The sequence below is a fragment of the Bacillus rossius genome, chromosome 5, assembly GCF_032445375.1.
Source record: "Bacillus rossius redtenbacheri isolate Brsri chromosome 5, Brsri_v3, whole genome shotgun sequence".
NCBI classification, from domain to species: domain Eukaryota; kingdom Metazoa; phylum Arthropoda; class Insecta; order Phasmatodea; family Bacillidae; genus Bacillus; species Bacillus rossius.
The window spans coordinates 1,498,434-1,520,212 of NC_086333.1; the positions used below are offsets into that span (position 1 = coordinate 1,498,434).

The following is a 21,779-nucleotide window of genomic DNA, read 5'->3' on the forward strand; positions in this document are numbered from 1 at the left end:
AGTGAAGTATCTTGCTGTGTACAAGAAGAGATTTAGTGACGAATTTCCGTGCATTTTGTAATCGAGAAAAGGTGAACATGCTGCATTTTGTTCTTTGTGTCGTGATTTTTCCGTCAAAATAAACAAAATTTCACCAACCCCCCCCCCCCCCCCCCCTCCCATGCTATATTGGGGGCAACAAGCATTGTTTACTCCACTAAAAAACCTCCCGCTTTTTGACTGGCCAAAGTTGGCAGGTATGGTAACCTATGGGAAAAATAAATTGATTAATGCCAGCTGGAAAGAGTGCAGCAGCAAGATCCTGACCTGGCACCCATTATAAGCTGGCTAGAGAATGGTACTGGACGTCCAATATGGCATGAGATCTCCTGTGACCGAAGGGCTGTGAAAGCTTACTGGAGACAGTGGGATTCCTTGAGGATGGTGAAATGACTGCTAATGAGGGCATGGGAGAGAGTAAATAGTAAAGTAGTTACCTTGCAACTACTCCTTCCAATGAGTCAAGTGGCAGAGGTGTTGATAGAAATCCCTGATCTACCAAGATCCGTTGGTTGAGGTGTCGCCAGGTTGTGCAGGCTTGTGCAGAAAATACCAAGTATACTCGCCTAAAAAAAGGCCATAACACCGGAGTCTTGGGAAAATGAGGACCTACAATTTAGGTGCCCCCTTTGAGATGATAACCATCAACATCATCACACCATTTCCCAAGACTAAACATTGTAACCTGTAAAGTTTAGTAGCAATGGATTACTTCAGTAAGTGGCCAGAGGTTTATGCACTTCCTAACCAAGAAGCCACTACCATTGCGAATGCAATGGACAACAACTTCATTTGCAGATTTGTGGTACCAACGGAGCTCCACTCAGACCAGGGCCGCAATTTCGAGGCGACAATATTTCAGCTGGTGCGTTGGTTGCTGGGAATAAATAAAACCAGGACTACAGCCTTACATCCCCAGTCCGATGGCAGGTGGAGAAGTTCAACAGAACTCTTGAGGACACCTTGCCAAGATTGTGGCCAAGAATCAACAGAATTGGGACCAACACATCCAGTTGTTTCTGATGGCATGTAGGGCTACCATCCATGACTCCACTGGGCAGACCCCTGCGAGTATTGTGTTTGGAGAGTAGTTGAGGCTGCCCTGTGAAGTCAAGTTCGGTCGTCCTCACAGAGAGCCGACCACTGGTGTCATGCGCCGTGTCATGTGCCGTCCACTGACGTAAGGCATGCCACGCGCGCCTTGCCGCGACCCCCTTCCCCTTCCGCTCCCCACGCATGGTCCTTCCCCGGCGCTGTAATCTATCTTTGTACTGTCTTGGGAATTATGCGGGCCGCCACACGGAGTGGCGGGAATGGACGCTGCCTGGACGGCCCGGGATGACTTGACTCGTCACTGCCGCTCTCGTCAGTTCTGGAAAGATGAACCACTAGTACTTAAGCAGCGGTGCTGGCCTTCGTGGGAGTTCCGAACGAGTCCCGCGACAATCTGGAGTTCCGAGAGTTCAGAGAGTTTCGCGAGCAAAGGGAAGTGCGACATCAGGCAAACGGGGCAAGAGACATACACCTCTCCCTTCCTCCCCAGAGAGTGCCGCGACTGAGTGGCGCGAGACTGTGTGGACAGGCGCGAGGTAAGGGGCGCATCAGTGTTTAGCCTAGCTCCAGTTAGGAGTGCGAACTCCGGAAATTGACAGACATTGAGTGACTTGAGAATAAACTTTTTTAAGTGATAGTGATTTGTGATTGGACATTTTTAAGTACAATTATTTATTATCAATGTAAATATTAGTAACTAATAAAACTGTAATAAAACTTAATTTGTCTATACCTCATGAACTCGATTCCCCCCAATAGGTAGCAACTATATTTACTTTTAAATTTCTAGCTCAATAAAATGTAATTACATCAAAAATTTAAAGAAATTGTAACTACAATTAATTAAAAGTGTTTGTTGATTTGGCACATTAACCAACTTAAGCTACATTAAAAAAATTAAAGATTACACCTTATCTGGGCAGTATTATGGTGCCTTTTTCTTATGAAAGGTTTGTTGCTGACTTGCAAGTTTATAGCTATAATGTATGACAAGTGTCTTATACTCTTTCTGCCTCTATCTCAAGCTTAGTCACTAAAGCGACTACCGACAATATGCCACTCCACCAACTCAAAAGAATCGCCCAAATGCAGCAATCTCACCATTGCCTCTGCCTCACACTTCGTTCCCATAATGCTATATTGTGGTTTACACTAACACTAACACACTCACTCAAACACACACACACACTTACACACACACCCACACTCACCCACACACCCACACTCACCCACACACCCACACTCACCCACACACCCACACACCCACCCACACACCCACACCCACACACCCACACACCCACCCACACACCCACACCCACACACCCACACACCCACACACCCACACACCCACACCCACCCACACACCCACACACCCACACCCCCACACCCACACACCCACACACCCACACCCACACACCCACACACCCACACCCACCCACACACCCACACACACCCACACACACCCACACCCCCACACCCACACACCCACACCCACACACCCACACCCACACACCCACACACCCACACCCACACCCACACACCCACACACCCAAAATGCTGATAGGAATATAATTTCTTTTGAAAGCTGCTCACCAGAGAAAAAACCCAGTATTAAAATTAAAAATGTGCTGAGTGACTGAGCGTGGCTTATCTAAAAACTATGGAATCATCCAAACTTACAAATTTTTTTGCTTTTACAATAAATAATGAATTAAAAAAAAAGATATAATTTAAGCCTTTGAAGATTACGTTAGAATGACGGTATACAATATAAAATATTTTTCACATGTAAAGAAAAATCTATTATATAAATTAATTTTCAGGTCAGTTAAAAGTGATAGTAGTATGTGTTGCATGTTGATTGAACCAAGGAGTGTAGATGTGTGTGGTGTAGTGATGGTTGTGATGCCGCGATGTGTGCAGCCCTGCCGGCCCTCGACTCGGAGCTGAAGTACTTTGAGCAGGCACTGACTTGGGCCAAGCAGTACAACATGGCGGATGTGCTGGGCAGGGCGGGCGTCATCCCAAACACACAGGGCTACCTGGGCCAGGACGTGTGGACCGCCGTGAAAGGCGTGCTGGGCACAGACTCCGTGGTGCACTGCGTCACCGATAAGGTAACTGCCCCCGTCGAGCTGTCCGGAGGAAACCAAAGGCTTGGGGGCCCTCTCTCTGTTATTTAACATAGAACTTTTTCATATCATCAGTTTAAAAAAAATTCTAAAAATTCATAAACATTACTGTGGCCATTAATTCTAAATGTGGTCTGTATGTATTGCATAAGTTGGAAGGTTTCCTACAACTTACATCAAAAATCTGGAAACTCTCTCTCTCTCTCTCTCTCTCTCTCTCTCTCTCTCTCTCTCTCTCTCGCACACACAGACACACACAGACACACACACCTAATACGAACGCATGCTCCTTTTCGAGGAGCTTAACGATTGGCACTGATCTGAGGACATGACTTCCGCGCTGCTAACGCCACACGCCATTTCGAGGACTTGTTACAGCGAGGACCTCAAGAAAGTGGTTCCCGTAGAAGTCTAATTACCTGGGTTACTTAAGTAGCCGGCCTCCTTCACAGTTGAACTGCCCTACAGAGGTTTAGCAATAAGAATTTTTTTTTTTAGTTTTACTCTGTTTTACAACGTACCTATAAAAACACATTTTAAATGAGGGATATATATTATTATCGAAACATTACGAACATTGAAAATACCATCTCAGAACTCGCCAACATGCCTAATCAACTGCATGTTACGTATCTATACCACAGCATATAAGCACTACTCACATGTTATGTAGCAAACAAGTAGAGATACATGCAATGAAATTTGGTAAAGTCTTTCCAGAGATACGACCAAATACTGCGCGCTAGCTCAGTGCCATGCGCATATGGACGAAGGAACTCGGGGCGCGATCGTCAAGACTAGCTGTTACCGCCTCGTCACTTCTGAGCATCCAACACGGATAACATCTCGAGGCTGCCGTCTTCTGTAGAACGAGCCACATTCATAATTGTTTAAACCCTAAACTATGTTTTTGCTGACGACGAAAGTTTGGTGGATGTGCCTCTGCATGCCATCAATCATTTGCTAGGGATCAAAATTTGAAAATTCGTTTATAACAAAATGTATTGCACACTGAAATCAATTTATTTAAAATGCCTGAGTCCTATAAAAGATTTTTGTCACCTAGAGACACGAACCCAAAGTAACGTTGTCTTCATCCGTTATTTAATTTAGAGTTAAGAACGTTAGCAACCAGGTTTTTAAGGATCGTAGACGGAAGCATTAAATTGTAAATATAACTGCACTAAATATTCAAACAAAATGAAGTAACTCGTGAAACTATGTGTTACGAGTGTTATAGCAATATAACGAATGCAATAATTTCCTATACGCAAATTATTGGCACACTAAATATCACTATTTAGTCTAAAGCAGATAAAATTATGTTAATATAAAGTTTAAAAAACAAATAAATAACCTGCACACATAGAAGACACTCTAATAACCTCAAACTGGTAAATAATTACATAAGAAAATTTACTAAGTAGATGTTCAAATAATATGCTGCAATTGTGGCGCAAATTTTACTACTGAAGCTTTAGAGAGATTTTAACTCACAAGTAAACATTAATCTTAGTACACCAACTCATTCGCTGTGCTATGCTCAATAAGAGGACTGCATGTCTACGGTCACACACTAGTTAACTCTAAAAGCACTAACTGAGGACTGTATCTGCTAGCACGCTATCTAAAGACCTACACACTTACTCATTCGCTGCGCTACGTTCAATAAGAGGACTGCAGCCAGACTCTCTAACCACTGAGACAAACTGTCGGACATTCTTAAATATAGCAAAATCAATTTTTTTTCTTCAGATATTCTTTGAATAAGCTGTAGGCTCTTTGTAGTTGGACTGACTTTAAGCAGAATCCTCTATCGATACATTTTGGTATTGGTGGCTTGCTAGGAGAAAATGATTTTTTCATCCCAGTCTGTAAAATGGGATGATTGTGTTTTTAGTAACAAAAGATTTTCAATACTGTGCATGTATTATTGCATGTTATATAATTTATATGTGGGATAAATTTTCAAACTCTATATCAACGCAAAAAAACCAATACATTTATTTAAGTTAAAATTAATTAGGGTGTGCATAATGACTTGGATCCGTTCCATTATGACATTAATTAGTGTACCCCTATGTTATTTAATAAGTATTACGTATTAACCCTTACTTCGAACTACTGGACCACAAAAAGTGACATTTTGAGTATGGTTTTTCTCTAAAGGCGTTGGCATACTCCTTGAGAGCCTTTTTTCTTTTGAAATTTCACCCGCATGGCCAAGAAATGTTGGCCATACTCGAACCCTCGACTTGCTATTGAGAGTCATCCTGAACACTTTTACACAGAGATTAACCACTGATTTGGGAAAAAATAAATATAAATTAACACATACAAATATGAGCCAATGTTAACGCCAGGAATGAATGAAAAAGTGACAAACGGAAGACATTCAAAGGTGTTCTTGCCTCAAGATACATCAAATGAATTTGTGGAAAGTTATTAAACAACACAATAAAACATGAATGTCGATTCAATATAGAATTGTTTTCGTTGTTTCTATTCTTTCAGTACACTTTTCTCGATACTTTATTTAAGCTTACAGTTTTGCATGTCTATGTGAGGAAAAAAAATAAAATGATTATACCCTTTGTTACTGTTGTTTACCTGCGCCACTAAAACTTGCATTGCATTTATTCATACTGTATTATTAAAACACAGGTAGCTTACTTGAAGTGGAGTGATTTTTGTGGGCGGTAACCCCATATGATTGCGGCAGTTCAGGAGTTGAGGCGGGGGAAACAGGAGATCCCCGAAAAAACCACATTACCAGTGGCTTCGTTCAGCACTAGAGCAGTTCATTCACTATAAAGTTAAGTGGGTATTACCAATCTTTATTTTTGTAAATGTCACCCACTAAAGTGCAGACAACGTAATGTCTCAGTGCCAAAATTTTCATAATTTTCCCCAATATAGCTATGTAGGTGAGACTGAAGTAAATATTTATGAAAGATGCCGGGAAAAGGTTTGAACCATCAGTTTTAAATAAGAGAGAATACTAGAATCTATTAATCTATTCATGGTTGAAAATTTTAATTAGTAAGTTTACAAAGTATATTTTATGTTGTTAAGTATACCTACTTATCTCTTAATATTCTTATGAAAAACATTTAACTGGCCTAGTATTCGCATTAGTCAATAATAACATATCAAAGTAAAGATTGGTATGTTACCAGCTCGAAAGCCTAACGAATACCAAACGGACGTTCTCAAAATAAGTCAAGAAAATACAAAAACCTATTTTTGTAATATAAAAATATTCTGAAAATCTAGTAGAAAGCTTAGTTTCTATAGTTTGTCAAAACTACACATATATATGGCTTGTTTTCGTAACTAAAAGCATTAAACTGGTAACTTCTAATTTTACAGTAAATTATTTCATTTAAGTACTTAAATTGTTTTCGAAACGGTTCTTTGAATTCACGTGGCGTAAAATTTTTAATATGACGTAATGTTACATGAATAAAGTTGCAGGCTAAAAAACTACATAAGAGAACAATAAGGTCACTAGTAAGACAAAAACACAAAAATTACTTCGTGCGAATATAAAATTATAAACCTAACTTACTTGGACGCCCTTAAATTTAAATAATATAGGAGTATATATTTAGAGATAGCAACATTAAAAATATGTTACATGTTGAGTGTAGGTGTGGTCACTTCAAACAGCATCGTTTAAAAGTAGATACACAAGCAATTAGGAGACTTTAGCTACAAAAGGTGTTTATTTAATAAACTGAAATTTCTAATACGTTTCCTACCACCAAATTAAATTAACAACCTTTTGAAACATCTAATTAAATTGTATATTTTTCAATTAATTTGGTAACCAGTCAAACTCTCGTAATACTCAAAATCAGTACAGTAAAACCTTTTTGTTGCGACCCCATTTATTGCGACCACCTCTCTATTACAACCCGATTTCGAGGAACCGTGAAAAATTGCCGAAAATCCTAAGAAAATCAGATAGAAAATAAGTTTCTTGTGGTGAGTAGCGTGCTACTGCGTTTCTCTTGCCGAGTGCTGTACTGCCGTAGGCGGCGCATATCTAAAAATAGATACCACTTCCTGTCGACCGCTGTCAGCGCTTGACAACCCCCATTCCACGTCCCTTTGCCGGCAGGTGCAGATAAAGGTTTTTGTGGCAACGTGTTTACGTTTAGCTTTTTGCGAGTGTCTAGTGTGGTATGCAGTTAAGGCAAAGCTACCTGCTGGATTTCTCTTGATTTTGATTACTATTGGTTGACAATGTTTGCTTAGTTTTTAAAGTCCTATTTGGTATATTTTCTGGCTTGAATTTGTGAACTATTGTTGATGACTTATGCAGGGTGTTTCTTTTTTCCTTCTTTTTTTTCTGATTTTGTGTATTATGACTTAATAAATAAAATACCATTAAATATTAATTACTATTACAGTAGAGCACCCCTTAACCGGAATCATTGGGGGAGGTCTATTCCGGTTATGGAAAAGTTCCGGGTAAGGGGAGTTGCGGTAGGCCCGGCCTCCGGGCCGGTTGAATGACCTTCATTCAAGCAAGCTGGCAGGCATGTGTTTCTTATCACTGTGGGTGGGTGCGTGCGTGAGCGAGGATGACGATGAGGAGGGTTAGGGGGAGGTAGTAGGACTACAGCTGCAGTGTTGTGTTACTTCTGTGTTGACGTGCTAGTGATTCACACTTCCTGGAGAGTGTATAGTCACTGCCACACACAGTTTACATTTCACATACACAAGAATAACACTTCAAGCATCTCGTTTAAAAACACAGAGATAGAGAAATGCAGGTAAATGTAGACTGTTTAACCATATATTAACGTATAAATAAGTACATAATACATATTTGTATACTAAATTATTGTCTACAAACTGAAAGCATCACACATTGGAAGTAAATGTTACTGGCTATCACGTGTGTCAGCGTGTGTAGTGGGAGTCGGTGAACATACTCTCGGGCCGGCCGGAATTTTCCGTTTACTTGACTTAGTCAAACAATAAAACTACTTGTAGCATAAACATCTTTATAGTAATTCACGTTCGACGCGAAAACCAGCTGTGTATTTACGCAATGCGCGGGAAAGACTGGCTATAATTAGCTGTCTGACAGACGTGCGCGCGCGCGCCTACAAGACATGTACAGTCAGGCAAAAGCAAAAACGCCTCGTTCCAGTGCAGAAATGTTTTGTAATGTTTTAATTTTTTTTGGAAAATTATTTCCGGATATCGGGAGTTCTGTTTGTGGGAATTGCGGTTGAGGGGTGCTCTACTGTAATGCAATGCAGGAAAAACCCTCCCGCCGCAGCGTGTGAACATGGTAGTCGGCCGCTCGCTCGCCCTTGCTCACTCTTATGCCCTTGCTCACCCTCTCCCCATACCGTGTGCTGCGGCCGATCTCGGATGCTGCTTTTATTTAACAATCATGTTATCTGCTTCATTTTAACGAGTAGAGTAAAAATATATTAAAACTGTCAGCAAATTGATAAAAGCTTTGTGTGTCCGCAAAACAGGGCACAACACTGGCCCGCCAGTTGTTTTCATTTGAAACGTGGCTAAAGAACTTGCATGGATCAGGCTGAAAACATCCGGCAATACGTGTAGGTTATAATGAATCTTGTTATGAATTGAGATGTTATGTTTTTCGAAGAGATATACACAGCGACCGACTGGATGCACGCCCGCCTCAACTTGTTTTAACTGCCGCAGCGATGTTTATTTTGACAGCTCAAGCAATTATCTTTTCTCGTGGGTTGATAGAAAAAGGTCGCTTCACCCAGCATAAAAAAAAAAGCTACGCCACTTATTCCCCACGCAGGAAACACACTGGCTGCCGTCTGTCTCCCTCGTATTTATCTTTCTTCTAACATTCCACGTCTCGTCTCTCGCGTGAGCAATAACGAAGCGACCACGCATTGGGCCGTTTTATGCTTTGTTTGGTGACAGTAGCTTGATTTTATTCTGTTTATTTCTTTTCATAGGACCCTTGCTATTAAAATACATTTATATTTAAGTTTGAAAGCTTGTAAATTCCTTGCCAGAGCTGACTGAACCCAAACTTGGTGTAAAAGTGCCATATTTTGACATACTTTTTTTTGGGCGTTTTTGGTGCGGAGGGAGGGGTCCGAAAATATTTACAACGATCTTACCCCTCCCTCACCGCTTTAGTACCCCATTCATAATAGCCCAATTTTACGGGAGAAGGGAGGGTGAAATGAGCATTTTCTCACTGAAGGTTTTTCAAAGGAAGCGAAGTTGGGGTGTTATAAGGGAGGACACTAGATGGTTTGTGTGTCTGGGAGGGATGAGCTAGCCTTGAACAATGTTAACAAGAGAGGAGGGAGGGGTGAGCTTATGCGTCATGAAGACGATGCCGCCAGCCAGCCGGGCGAGCTTCGTGTGCGCCCACTCGTGTTGCAGAACCTACAGCTGCCATATGTTTACAGGAAATGTCCCATTATTTTTTTGTTATTCTTACATGAACATTATTGGAAGTATTAAAGCCGACACAAAAATACGCAGTGTGTTAAAATTAACAGATTTTAATGATCTTTCAATTTTTTTTAAAATTTTTTTTTACTTTTTTCTAATTTTCACATTTTGGTCAAAATGTCCAATTTTTTTACGGTTCCCGAGAATGTATCCGTAAAATCACTGCTTCGTTTAATCCGGGGTTCGTGATATCGGGGTTCTAGTGTATTTAACTACGGCAAGCAGAAAACGTACGTAAACTAACCAGTAAAAATAAACTGTCTTTTGACATATTTTCTTTAGAGGTGGCCTGTAAGGCGACGGACTTGTGATGAAGGTTGAAGTGGGTTTAAAGCAAAGCCGTCTAGCATTGTGAGTGACAGCATCCTGCCATTGTACGGCTGGTTTCTTGGTGAGTATTGGTTGGGGGGGGGTTTGAAATCAACTGAAAATTTTGGAAAACATCTATTGCGACCCCCCTCTATTACGACCCTATTCCTGGGAACCGTGAGGGGTCGTTTCAGAGAGGTTTGACTGTATGTATTTTAATTTACATCAATTATTATGTTACAGAAAAAAAAACATTATACAGTGAACACTTAAACAGTATATTCATGTTTCAAATTCAAAAACACATACAAGACACAATTTAAACAGAGTTGAAAATTAAAACTAAAACCATTTACACAGCAAATTTACCAAAATAGTAGTGCAAAACTAAAACTTGAATCAGAACAACAGTCATTTATGTTTAAAATATAAACTTCTTTACACATCACAAATGCAATATGATGCAGTCTTTATATTTATACAATTCAAAATTCTTGGATGTATAATTTACACATTTCAATCTTTATACACTTGTATAACATGTTAATATAGTTGGTTTATAGCCTTTTCAGCGCTATACACAAAATTTTTTAGAAAATCTTTTTTTTTAACTAAATGAGTCATTAATTGTCTGCTTGCTTCAAAGATATATGCACCACAATAGAATAATACACTAATTTTACATTCCAGGCTGAATGTTATCAAATAACACTTCTGTCGCACTGACTTTTGAATAGTATTGTAGACACAATATTTTACATCCCTCGACGACCGATCTTTTATTTCGTTTGAATACTTGAGTAAAAATTCAGTTGTTTCTTTTTTCTTTGGAAGTTCCTTTAGTTGAATAAATCCCTTGAAATGTGATCTGACCAATTTTAATTCTTCCTGTGTCCACATCGGTCTTCCCTTTATTGTTTTCTTCTTCTTAGAACTGGAATGAGTAGCAGGTAATTTATTTAAATTTGGTAGTTCGGAACTTATCTCCTGTTAAAGTGGAGCTTCTTCACTTAACTCAGCATCCATAGTGAAATCATCATCTGTATCTTCTTCTTCTGAGACGTAGCCATTGACATCAATTTCGTCTAAATTTTTATTTTCATTGATTGTAGATTTCCTGCCTCCATGTTTATTAGAAGCTTTCCAATTTTAGCCAAGTCCATTGTGTCCTCCGCGAGGCGATAATATTCTCGATGAATCCTTACGTCATGCCCCATGAATTTAGCCAGAGCATCTAATTCATGTTCTCTTAAGTTGAGTAGTTGACTCATTGTTGCAACGTGTTTCCTTAATTTGGTTGATGTAAGCGATTCTGGGTTTTTCGCACCACAGTGTAATGCAAATTTACACAAAACTGCATCGGCCCGATGGTACCCACATTGGTGGTTCAAAGAAGGGAATAGGAAGTTGTTTTCTTCTGAAACTCCACACTGCTTTCATTTTTCAATCAACAAGTTAATTGCATTTTGCAAGTCCTTTGTAAAAATGACGGGCACTTTTCTCCCTTTCTTCCCCCTAGTTTCGACCCTTTTCATGGTCTTCACCAGAATTTTTTCTGTCTCTGTGAGCATTTGGAAGATGTCACTCATGTCACAATCTGGAGCTTTCTGAAAGTCTGAGAGCTTCATGAACTGGATTTCACCTACTCGTCTACGATTCAGCAACAACGTTCGGCAAAGCGTAATTTCACAGAGTAGCATAAAGTTTTCTTTTGTTGCTGATTTCTTTAGTTCAAGTGACAAATCCATATCCTTACTTAAAAGAAATTTGTTAAGCTGTAAAATACCATGTTCTAAGGGAACTATTTTGGGCTTATTCCACTTGTGCTCAGCCTATGTTCTGTGTGCCTTTCTTGACATTTCAACTGTCCACTCTAAGTCAAACACAGCTAAGAAATCCTCAAGTTTCTGAACATGTTCATTGCGGCCATTCATTTCTATTATAGTACCTTTCTTAACCGTTACACAACTAATTGATGGAGCTATGCAGCTATATGGTTAGATGTAGTTGTATTGCTTTTATGGACTCCACTGTAATGTTGAATAGTTTAAAGTGCGTATTTCGGGGGCTCACAAACCTCAAATTTAATTGTAGATAAAAGAGAATTTAGTTAGCGTCTGCTGGTCTGGGATGAGCCATATTTTTGATCTCGGTTTATATTTTTTAAATAATTATAATATTTTGACCGGTACGTTGGCACGAGCCCATGACACCGCTGTTGTGTTTGCAGTCGTGCGAAGGAATATGCGTCCTCAATGGTACCGCGAATGCGAAGTGACCATGGGACTTTATCAACTTTGTGAATGTTTGTGAGATGTTTTTTTCCCAACTGTATTTAGACTTATAACCTTCAAATAATGTTGCATTACGAACAGGGAAATTCACGAACTGAGATGTGACATTGTGACTGTTTGAGGAGGGAGAGGCGTACCTGGCGGAGGTGAGGATCTGCTTCAACAAGTCGCTGGAGCTGACGGACTGCGATGGGATAGCGGGCGTGGCGACGCACACCAACTGTCCCCCGGACAAGCGGGCGCTGTACCCCGGGCCCTCGGCGCTGGCCCCCGGGCCGGGCGAGCCCTTGAGAGCCCCCTGGCTGCTGGGCCTGCTGCGCGGCCTGCAGCTGCTGCACTGGGCCACCCTCTGAGGCGTATTTACCCTCAAATAATAACTAGGGCTGATCACCGATCACAATAATCGGCATCGGTACCGATCTGCAAATTATATACCGATCACCATACGCCGATCATTACATACTAAATCAAAATTAATAAACACTGAATTAAGCTTACAAATCCAAAGTTGTACGTTTCAAATTTACTTACAAAATAACTAAATAAGGTAGGCCTACAATTACGTATCAACAAAAACACGAATTTACAGTACAGTAGAACCTCGATGATACGTTCCTGTTTCATACATTTTCCCGTGTCATACGCCGCTTAATTTTGGTCCCGCCGAAAGTAATATATTTACAATGGTTTATTTTCCCGGAACATACACTAATAAAATATTTAATTTCCCGTTTCATACGTTTTTACGAAGCGGAAAAGTCCCAAAATTCACAAATGGTTTGGTTTTATTCCTCCTTATAAACTTTGTGTAATGCTTATTGAAAAACGTCCATTGTTTACCTTTGCAAACGTAAGATTTAACTTTACTGCGCCATATATATGGATAGCATCAGGAAGAGTGTGCACTTCGCTGGTAGCATCTATGACCAGCACCGAAGCGAGACTAGTGGCGCAAACTAGCAATGATTATGAAAACGGTGCACGCTCTTTACCAAGGCATGGATCTCATATTTTGTGCATTCATTAATCTTTGAACTAATATACCTGTTTGTTATTGTTTCCTTACAATCTGATTGTTTTGTATTCTAAGTTTCTAAAGTTAAAATTTTATTGAAAATTGTTCTGTTGCATAAAGTTGTTTGTAAAAACAAACAAACATTTCTGATATTTTTTTTTCTTTATTTCTAATTTAGGCTTGGTGACTTGTTGTCTATTTTAGTGATTCTTTAAAGCACTTATTTTCAAGACCTGTGAAGAGTGTTGTATGGGTACTTTGGTTTGTGGGGTAGGAAGGTCTAGAAATAGTAGAAATAGCAAATACTTAGCTTACATTATATTATTGTTGATTTTTAAAAACCTATGAACAAATTGTTGTCTGTCAGAAGTGTTAAATAAATGGTAAGTTATCATAAGGTAACTTTTTCATTAATTTTTTTTTTTAGATTTTTATTATTAACATCAAACAAGCTATTTAGTTCTTAATTTGTCTGATCAGTGATCGGCAATGATCGGTGCCGATCATTGGCCGAAATGATCTTTATCGGAGTGATCGGCCCAGCCCTTATTATAACGCAACCCCAAATTTTTTGATTATGAGTTTATGAAATATGTCTTTTGGGAGTGTAAATCACAATTCAGGTACATAGCACTGGAAAATTATTAGAATTAGTGAATTTACTTAATAAATTTCTATTGTTTTATGACGGATTCAAAAGTGGTTGTTCGGAAAGCGGAGATTGCGGTGATGTACGGTGGTCGTCTGGGAGGGTGAAAGAGGGGAGGAGTGCCTTCACAAGCAGCCGCAGCGAAGACAAACTCCATTTGCATCTCTGCCTCAGTCCACATGTTATCTTCCCATCTGTCACGCCTGGAAGCACCTGGCCAAAGTGACACAAGTCATGCAGTTTTCAGGCAGCTATTCCCAATGACAAGAATCAAGTTTACGAATATAATGTGATCTCTACTTCTATTTTCAGCAGTTTTGGTAAAACTCATCACTTTATTTTCGGGTGAATACAGTATAAAAAAAAAAAATAAAAATCAAATAAATGGGAGAAAAAAAATAGCATTGTCATTGTAAATGGTCTGAAATGCTGGAAGGTGTAAAATAAGGAAGTGTAATAGGAGAAATTGTTCTGCACTGTTTGCTATGTAGTTGTACACTAAGGAGTGCTTTTTGAAGTCTCCAGGAGTACTTGCAACAAGCACTTGGCTTTGTGTATGTCTGATGACATTTCCCATTTCAGACCTTTATTTGTAAGGCATCAGCAAATAAAAATAAATACGTACAAATGTACAAATTGTGTCAGATAGTCAAGATATTGTATATGTAGATTACTGTTGAATATAGAAGTATACAGCCCCGTTGATCAGCCTAGGCCATGTGATGCTGTGATCTCAAATAGTGCTATGGACTTGACACAAATAAAATAATTTTCTAACCAATCACATTTGATACATCTGTAATGTCTCAGCACAATTAAATTTGCACATGCAATGAACCTAACTTGAAAGGTACTTGGACGAGGTTCAGAATTTCGTTTTGAATATTATGTAAACTGGTGCATTCGTAATACAATTATTACCGTTTTACCCAAGGATTCCCAACTTTAAATATAATGTGGCACCAAACTTTCTGAATGAGTCCAGGGAGGAGAACACAGTTGAAATATACAATTATGGAGAGGAAATTCACAGTTAAAAGACCAAACACTTAATTTTTTTAAATTAAATATGTAATAAAATTTAAATAGTTAAACTTATCTAGGCTAATATAAATTTGAATTTTGTCACAACACTAAACAATAGTATTTACATTAACACTTATTTTACATAGATATATTAACAGACTTGATGTAGGCTTTTGGACATACACCATTGCTTAGCACATGTAATCTTAGCACAAATCTTTCAAAGATAATATATTAACAGAGTTTGTTATGTTGCTGTCAATGTCTGCAATGCTGCTGCTGCTACTGCCTAAACAGCCAGTCACTATACTGTTGCCGAAGGTTTTCTTAAATGACTTGTTGACAATAACAACAAGAACTTGTAGCTGGCTTGTCATTCCAGCTGGTGTAGCAGCCAAGTCTGTTTTAAGATTATTTATTGTAGTTTTAACCTCAGGTGTCAGATGTCCCAGAAACACATCAAGGGACCAACATGCCCCTTTTCTTCAGAAGTGCACCTGGGAGTCGATTCCACACGAGTCGTAACCATTCTTGCATCAAATCACTCGTCATCCAGCCTTTTTCTTGACAACGAATGATTATGTCTGGCGGAAACGCTTCTTTGGTAAGAGTTCTCCTTTTTAAGATGATGAATGGTGACAGTTTCTTGCCATCTGTCAAAACGGATAACTTCGACATGATTCGCAGCTTCTATTATCCAGACGTTCTCATGGTGTCAGTTTTAATGCCTATTGTTTCAACGTTACTGTTGTTGGGCATGTTGAAATACACTGCCGTTTCGTCAGCATTTCCTATTTGGCTGTACAAATAATAATGTTTTCGCAAACCAATTACTTAGTTCTGAAATTTAATCATTTTCCCTTGGAAATCTTTTGGCAGTTTTTTGCTAGTTGTGTTCTGCACCGCTAGCAAAAACCGTAACGGCGCATCATTCTTACACACCAACCAGTACTTGCCTTGAAGCTCAGCCGCAGAATGTTCGATTCACGAGCAATATCTTCGGCTTTTAATTTTATTACGGCTCGTGAAATTGGAATTCGGTCTCGTCTCTTCTCTTTGATAGAATTTACCAAGTGGGTTTCAATATCAGAATACCATCCCTTTTTAGGCCCTCTGAATGCTTTTCTTGAACCATTTGCATTCTTGAGACGAAGCAAATCCGCCCTCCAATTACGCACGTTGCTTTCAGTAACGTCATATTTACGAGCAGCTTGGCAGTTGTTGGTTTGAATTGTGTGATTTGCCACTATAATCTTACAGTTAGCATCATAACTTTGTCTCAGTCCTTTTGACATTTTAAATTGTGAACTCTCTACAGTATCCATTTTATAAAAAAATTTCACTTTCCTACAATGCCAAACACAGCACAAGCGACCAAACGACAATCACTTCTGATACTGACCCAAGCTCAAACTATTTGCGCTGTTACTTCACGTTTTGGCCACGACCTTAAAATAGTTGTCTCGCCGCGCCGTTTCAAAACATTCTGCCAGCAGCAAAGATGTAGGTTTGCGATTATACTCTGACCCTTACTTTCAGCTTTAGCTGTTTTAATAAAATTCATTGCATTATATTAAGGTATATACAGTATTTGTATATTTGAATTTTTTTGTGTAAATTCATGTCTGAAATTTTTTAAGTTGGTACATCCTTATACATTAAACTTTCCAATAAAATGTTAAATGCAGATCAAACTATTTTTACTTAAACAGGTCCATAAAAATCAACTTAAAATATTGATGGCTGTCAGGGTGTCAAAATTGGAAGAGGAAAGTTATTGCAAAAAATTGAGTCCCAGGTGAGTTTATGAAGGAAATAAACTGATCTAGAACCACTCACAACTGAAGTTAAACCTGTTTAAAAGCAACTTAAGATGGAGTACAAGCGACTAACAGCCACTTATTTCAAAGGTAAAGAATGATTACGAGACAATCAGCTGCTTGCAGAATGAACTGACAGACAGGGAGCACAAACACGTCACCCAATTCTTCACAATAGAATAAAGCACATTGTTGTGCATTCCTAACATATTTAGTGTGAGAAGAAATTGAAGACAAGCATTTTGTGCTTGGTAATGTACTCAGAAAAGAAATGGTGTGTGATCCTCACAAATGTACCTTGTATGAAAAAATACTGTATTTACCCAAAAATAATGCAACTCTGAATATAATCCAACTTCAAAATTTTTTTATTATGATTTTAGGAAAATGACTGAATGGATCACAGTTCCAGTACATAGTATGTGAACATTAATTTATTGTTATTTACTTGAGCCCTTCTGTTGCTGCTGTTGCCACATGGCCTTTCTTGAAACAGCAAACAGTTATACGGCTGCAGTTCAAAACAGGTGGTTCAGAAAGCCAGTGGTGCTATGATATGCGGTGGCCGGGGGAACGTGGCGTGACTATTCCTTCCCCCTGCAGAGGTTCAGGAAGCAAACATGATGCACTTTACAGGCAGAGCATGTTGTTTTTCAACTAAGCCGTTCCTGATTGCAAGATAAAAGTTCGCGATTATAATGTTACCACCCTCCTTTTAGTTTCAGTTGTTATGGATTAAATTCATTGAATTGGTTTACGTTAAATACCCTCTTTTATCGCATAATCGTCGCACCAATATTTTAGTGCATCAAAATTTGGATTAAAAAACCTCTCGCGTAAACGTTACATGATGTTTTTGGTCCCGCTATTAGATTTCGAGCACTTTGTGTAGGTATCTTTTCCGTATAAAACAATGTATTTTAAAGTATAAATCTAATATTTATTCGGACTTTACCACTTAATTATTTAATTAACGGAAATACGAAGTTGTCTATTGTGTATATTTTCTTTTAAAGATGTTTTTACACGTTATAACCTTTATCTGTCTTTTATCTGTACCGCTTATAAAAATGTAGCCAGTGCTAGTTGGCATCATTCATATATTTGGTTATGTTGCTTCCCGTATAGAGCGCGCACGTAGTCGAATATCGTTATCTCGCCAATTGCATGAAACGCGCGCTCTCTGTCGAGTGCCGAGTTAACTACATTTGATGGCCCGCACTCTTTCGTGGTAAGTGTGTACTACGACGATAGTTACGCATTAGTTCAGGCTCGCATACGCATTCACATTTTGTTTTTCTATTTCAAGTTGAAGAAAGGTTTTTGTTGCATGACTTATTAATTTAAATTGTTCGGCGTGCTCTTGTATACTCCACTTTTAAATAAACGTACTTTGCATGAATGGGTTTGGTTTTTATGATTAACTTTACCTAACAAATTTTTTTTCTTCGCATAAACGTTGCACCCCTATTTTTTAAACTTGATTTTAGTATAAAATGTGTGACAATTCTGTGATAAAACAAGCATACCTGCCAACTTGTTAGGAGTGCAAGCAGTAAGATTTCCAAATTAACAAATCTAAAGCGTAAATCAGGCACGATGTTTAAAATAAGATATCCAGAAAATACGTGTTTATTTTGCATTGATAACACCACGTCTCTACCCAAAATACGAAAGTTAAATAAAAAGTTACTGTAATTTATTAATACTTAACAGCTTGAATACAAAATAAATGATTTAATACACATGTACACAAGTTAATGTATATATATATTTTTTCTTACCGAGATAGGCCTTTATCATAAGTCCTTTAGTTTCTTCCTTTTGGAGCACAAATCATAAAATTAAGTTCACTTTAGAGCATGTCATTACTATCAGTTCAGAAAAAAAATCACTTCTTGTCAATGTAGTTAAATTTGCTAATTATGAGTTAATGTTAATATATACACAAAACTGCCACACAAACACACAGTGTAGGAAAAAAACAGTAACTTATTCCCTACGACTACTTGACTGTGCACTGGAATTTTGCAGATACTGTACAGAAGCATGTTTAGCTCTTTTTAAAAGTATTTCTTTCACCCTCACTGGCAAACTTGCAGAAGCCTTTTCTGCAGCCAAATTAATTAAGTGGCACAGACAACCTATGACTACTAAATTTGGCTGCTTTTCTTTTAATACAGAAATAACACCATTTTTAACTCCAACCACAGCCAAAACCTATACAATTATGAATTGGCACATTAATGCTTTCAAGTACTGATAGCAATAACTACCCAATATTTTTACCAGTAGAAGCACCTTCCAATGAAGGTATGGCCAAAACACAACTAGTTACTACCTGCAGTCAGGGTTGTAATAAGTTACCACGAGAGTATATAACTTATTACTTGTGTCATTGCTTCCATCAGCCACTTTGCAAGCACTTTACTACTGAAGTAGTAGTATTGGAAGCCATTTCTTTTACTATTGCTGCAGTTTTAGTGCGCCCACAGCTGTACATTTTTGCGATATGAGACCCTGGGAACATTTTTCGAAACAAATTCCCGGCGTGGTCAGCGACGCTGAATGGAAGGTTATGATCCACTAAAAGCTTGTAAAATAACATTCCGCCCTAATCACATCACTGTCACTGTTGCGGTTCACGGAAAAAAACTTCTGATTTTTTTTTTGTTTTCTTCTGCAAGCTTCGCGTTATTTGCATGTTTCAAGCTCTTGACGTGATAGGAAATATTGTGCTTGCCGCCATGGGAAACATTAATGTCGCAACGACAAACACTACAAAACGCAAAATTAGAGCCTTTTTCACTCTTAGTAATGAAAGGAAATAATTCTGAGTAAGATGACGGAAACACCTGTTCATATTGTTTTTTACTACTCGTAGCCATTATGAAATCATATTATCTTACAAGCGCTAACTTATAAAATATTTACCGCACTCGTACATAAACGGTTAAGTCGTTATCACTCGTCTCCAGCCAGCCTGCTGTGTTCCAAAGAAACTTACAAAAATTACTTTCTTTTCGGAACGATTTTTTTCTGACTCCATTATTCTCATATTATTGCGGACGTCATGTTGTTAAACAATAACAAATGCTGCTCAAACGGTACATTTATTTGAGCACTAAAATATTATACTGCATTTTTGGACAGACAAAAATCGTAAGATGTTCAGAATTTCGGTACAATCGTAATATGAATTATTTTCCGTACAAATTACGGGAAAATCGTAAAAGTTGGCAGATATGAACACGGTACTGTATTGTGCACTTCTATGATGAAATTAGGCATTAAGGATGTCAAGAGTGTGTTAATATGCTGTTGGTGACTGTAATCATTTTTGTGCATGAGATTTCTTTGTTTAGTGACTAGTTGTAGCTAAACCCTGTTTTCCATCTTCTTGCCTCCAGTATAAACAACAAACTTAAGTATCAATTTAAGTACAGGAACAAACAAAAGATAACCATCTGTGTATTCTTATCTGTTGGTTTAAGTTCGGTGAAAAATTTAACTAATTGATTTGTTGAAAAGTTTGTGGCCTGGTTATATATTTTCCATTGGTTTGCTCATATATTTTTGTTTAAAATTATAATACTCATTTTTAAACTATAGCACAGTGAATCAGAACTAGTCTTTTTAATCAGATGATGTGTGGATTGTCTGTGATATGCATATATTGTGTGTATTGTTAAGTCTGTGTTGATGTAAAAGGTAGGCGCATGAAAAACTTGTAATCAACTCATGCACGGCACCAATGACATGGATTGGATTTAAGAAGTACATTTCAATATTTTATTAAATAAAGACAGTGCCTACCTGCATCGTACATATTGGTTCGTACAATGTGGATGACTGAAAGACACACAGGATGGAGTACCCGTTCAAAAATTCTAATGCTCCAATTGCAATGTGCATACATATTCCTGCTGTGCGTGCGTCTACCTTAATGACCCACTCGGAATAGTTTTATTTTTACTAACACAGTGGTGTCTAGAGGAATCTAATCTTCATTTTCTTCCAAATAAGCTGTGTAGTTCTGTTCCCTGTGATGTCATTATGGGTCAGGTGTTCCTCTGCATTATGATCGATAATGGATGTTATGTTGTATATTTTCAAATTTGATTTTTAATATCACACAAAAAAATAGTTTGCAGTACATTTTGATCTCTCAGTTACATAGTATTTACAAGAACATTCTAATGAATTTATACCAGTCAGTAATTTGACCTGTAGTAGTTACTGGTACAGAATGAGATAGAAATGTTATATAAAATTGGTATAAGTAGTAAACAAATATATTTGTGCTATAAAGCTGTTACACACATAAATATTTGTTTTAAGTCCATCCACACTTCTTAATTTTCTTTCAAAATATTTTTGTATTTCTCAAGAGCAAATGATTGCTGATTATTTTAAAATCGTACTGTTTGGCTACAAACTCTCATAAAATAAGGAAAATAAAAAATAAATTTACTCTTTTTTTGGTTGAATGTATCATTTATTTTCAGCTTATACAGTAAAATCTCATTACAATGTTTTTGGTACTTTAATAATGAAAGTACTTTATACTAACTGTTACTAAATGTAAAACACCTTGCTGGTAACTGAAAATATATATTTCAAAGTGAGAAATCTTTTATAGTGAGGTACGTTGTTATAATTATGTTTCACTGTAGTCACACATTATTCAATTCACATTCCACACTTAAAAGACGGTCCTCTCTTTTTGTCCAGGAACCTCAGATGGTCGTATCCCTGGTTACCGTCATGGGACATCATTGTCTTTATAATTACAGTAAAATTTTGTTAAGACGTTTAGTAAGGCACTTAAACTTTATACTTATTAACCAAAAAATGTTCTTAAAAATGGTTTAAATACTTTGTGTTTATTGTTTATACGTCAAGTACAAAATGGTTTAAACTTATTAAGCAGGAAATTCTTTAAAGTATTGTCACTGT

At 38.0% G+C, this 21,779-nt stretch overlaps 1 protein-coding gene across 2 annotated transcripts in view; it reads left to right on the forward strand.

Moving 5' to 3' along the window:
• Positions 1-21,289, forward strand: part of LOC134531547 (ribonuclease Oy) — a 56,082-nt gene extending 34,793 nt beyond the window's left edge. The window contains exons 4-5 of one of the 2 annotated variants that reach the window (XM_063367238.1): positions 3,016-3,209; positions 12,433-21,289. In XM_063367238.1, the coding sequence (XP_063223308.1) occupies positions 3,016-3,209; positions 12,433-12,663 (425 nt within the window). In that variant the 3' untranslated portion in view covers positions 12,664-21,289. The remainder of the gene's footprint in view (positions 1-3,015; positions 3,210-12,432) is intronic. The other variant, XM_063367239.1, reaches the window with a different exon arrangement.
• The last annotated feature ends 490 nt before the right edge of the window (positions 21,290-21,779 follow it).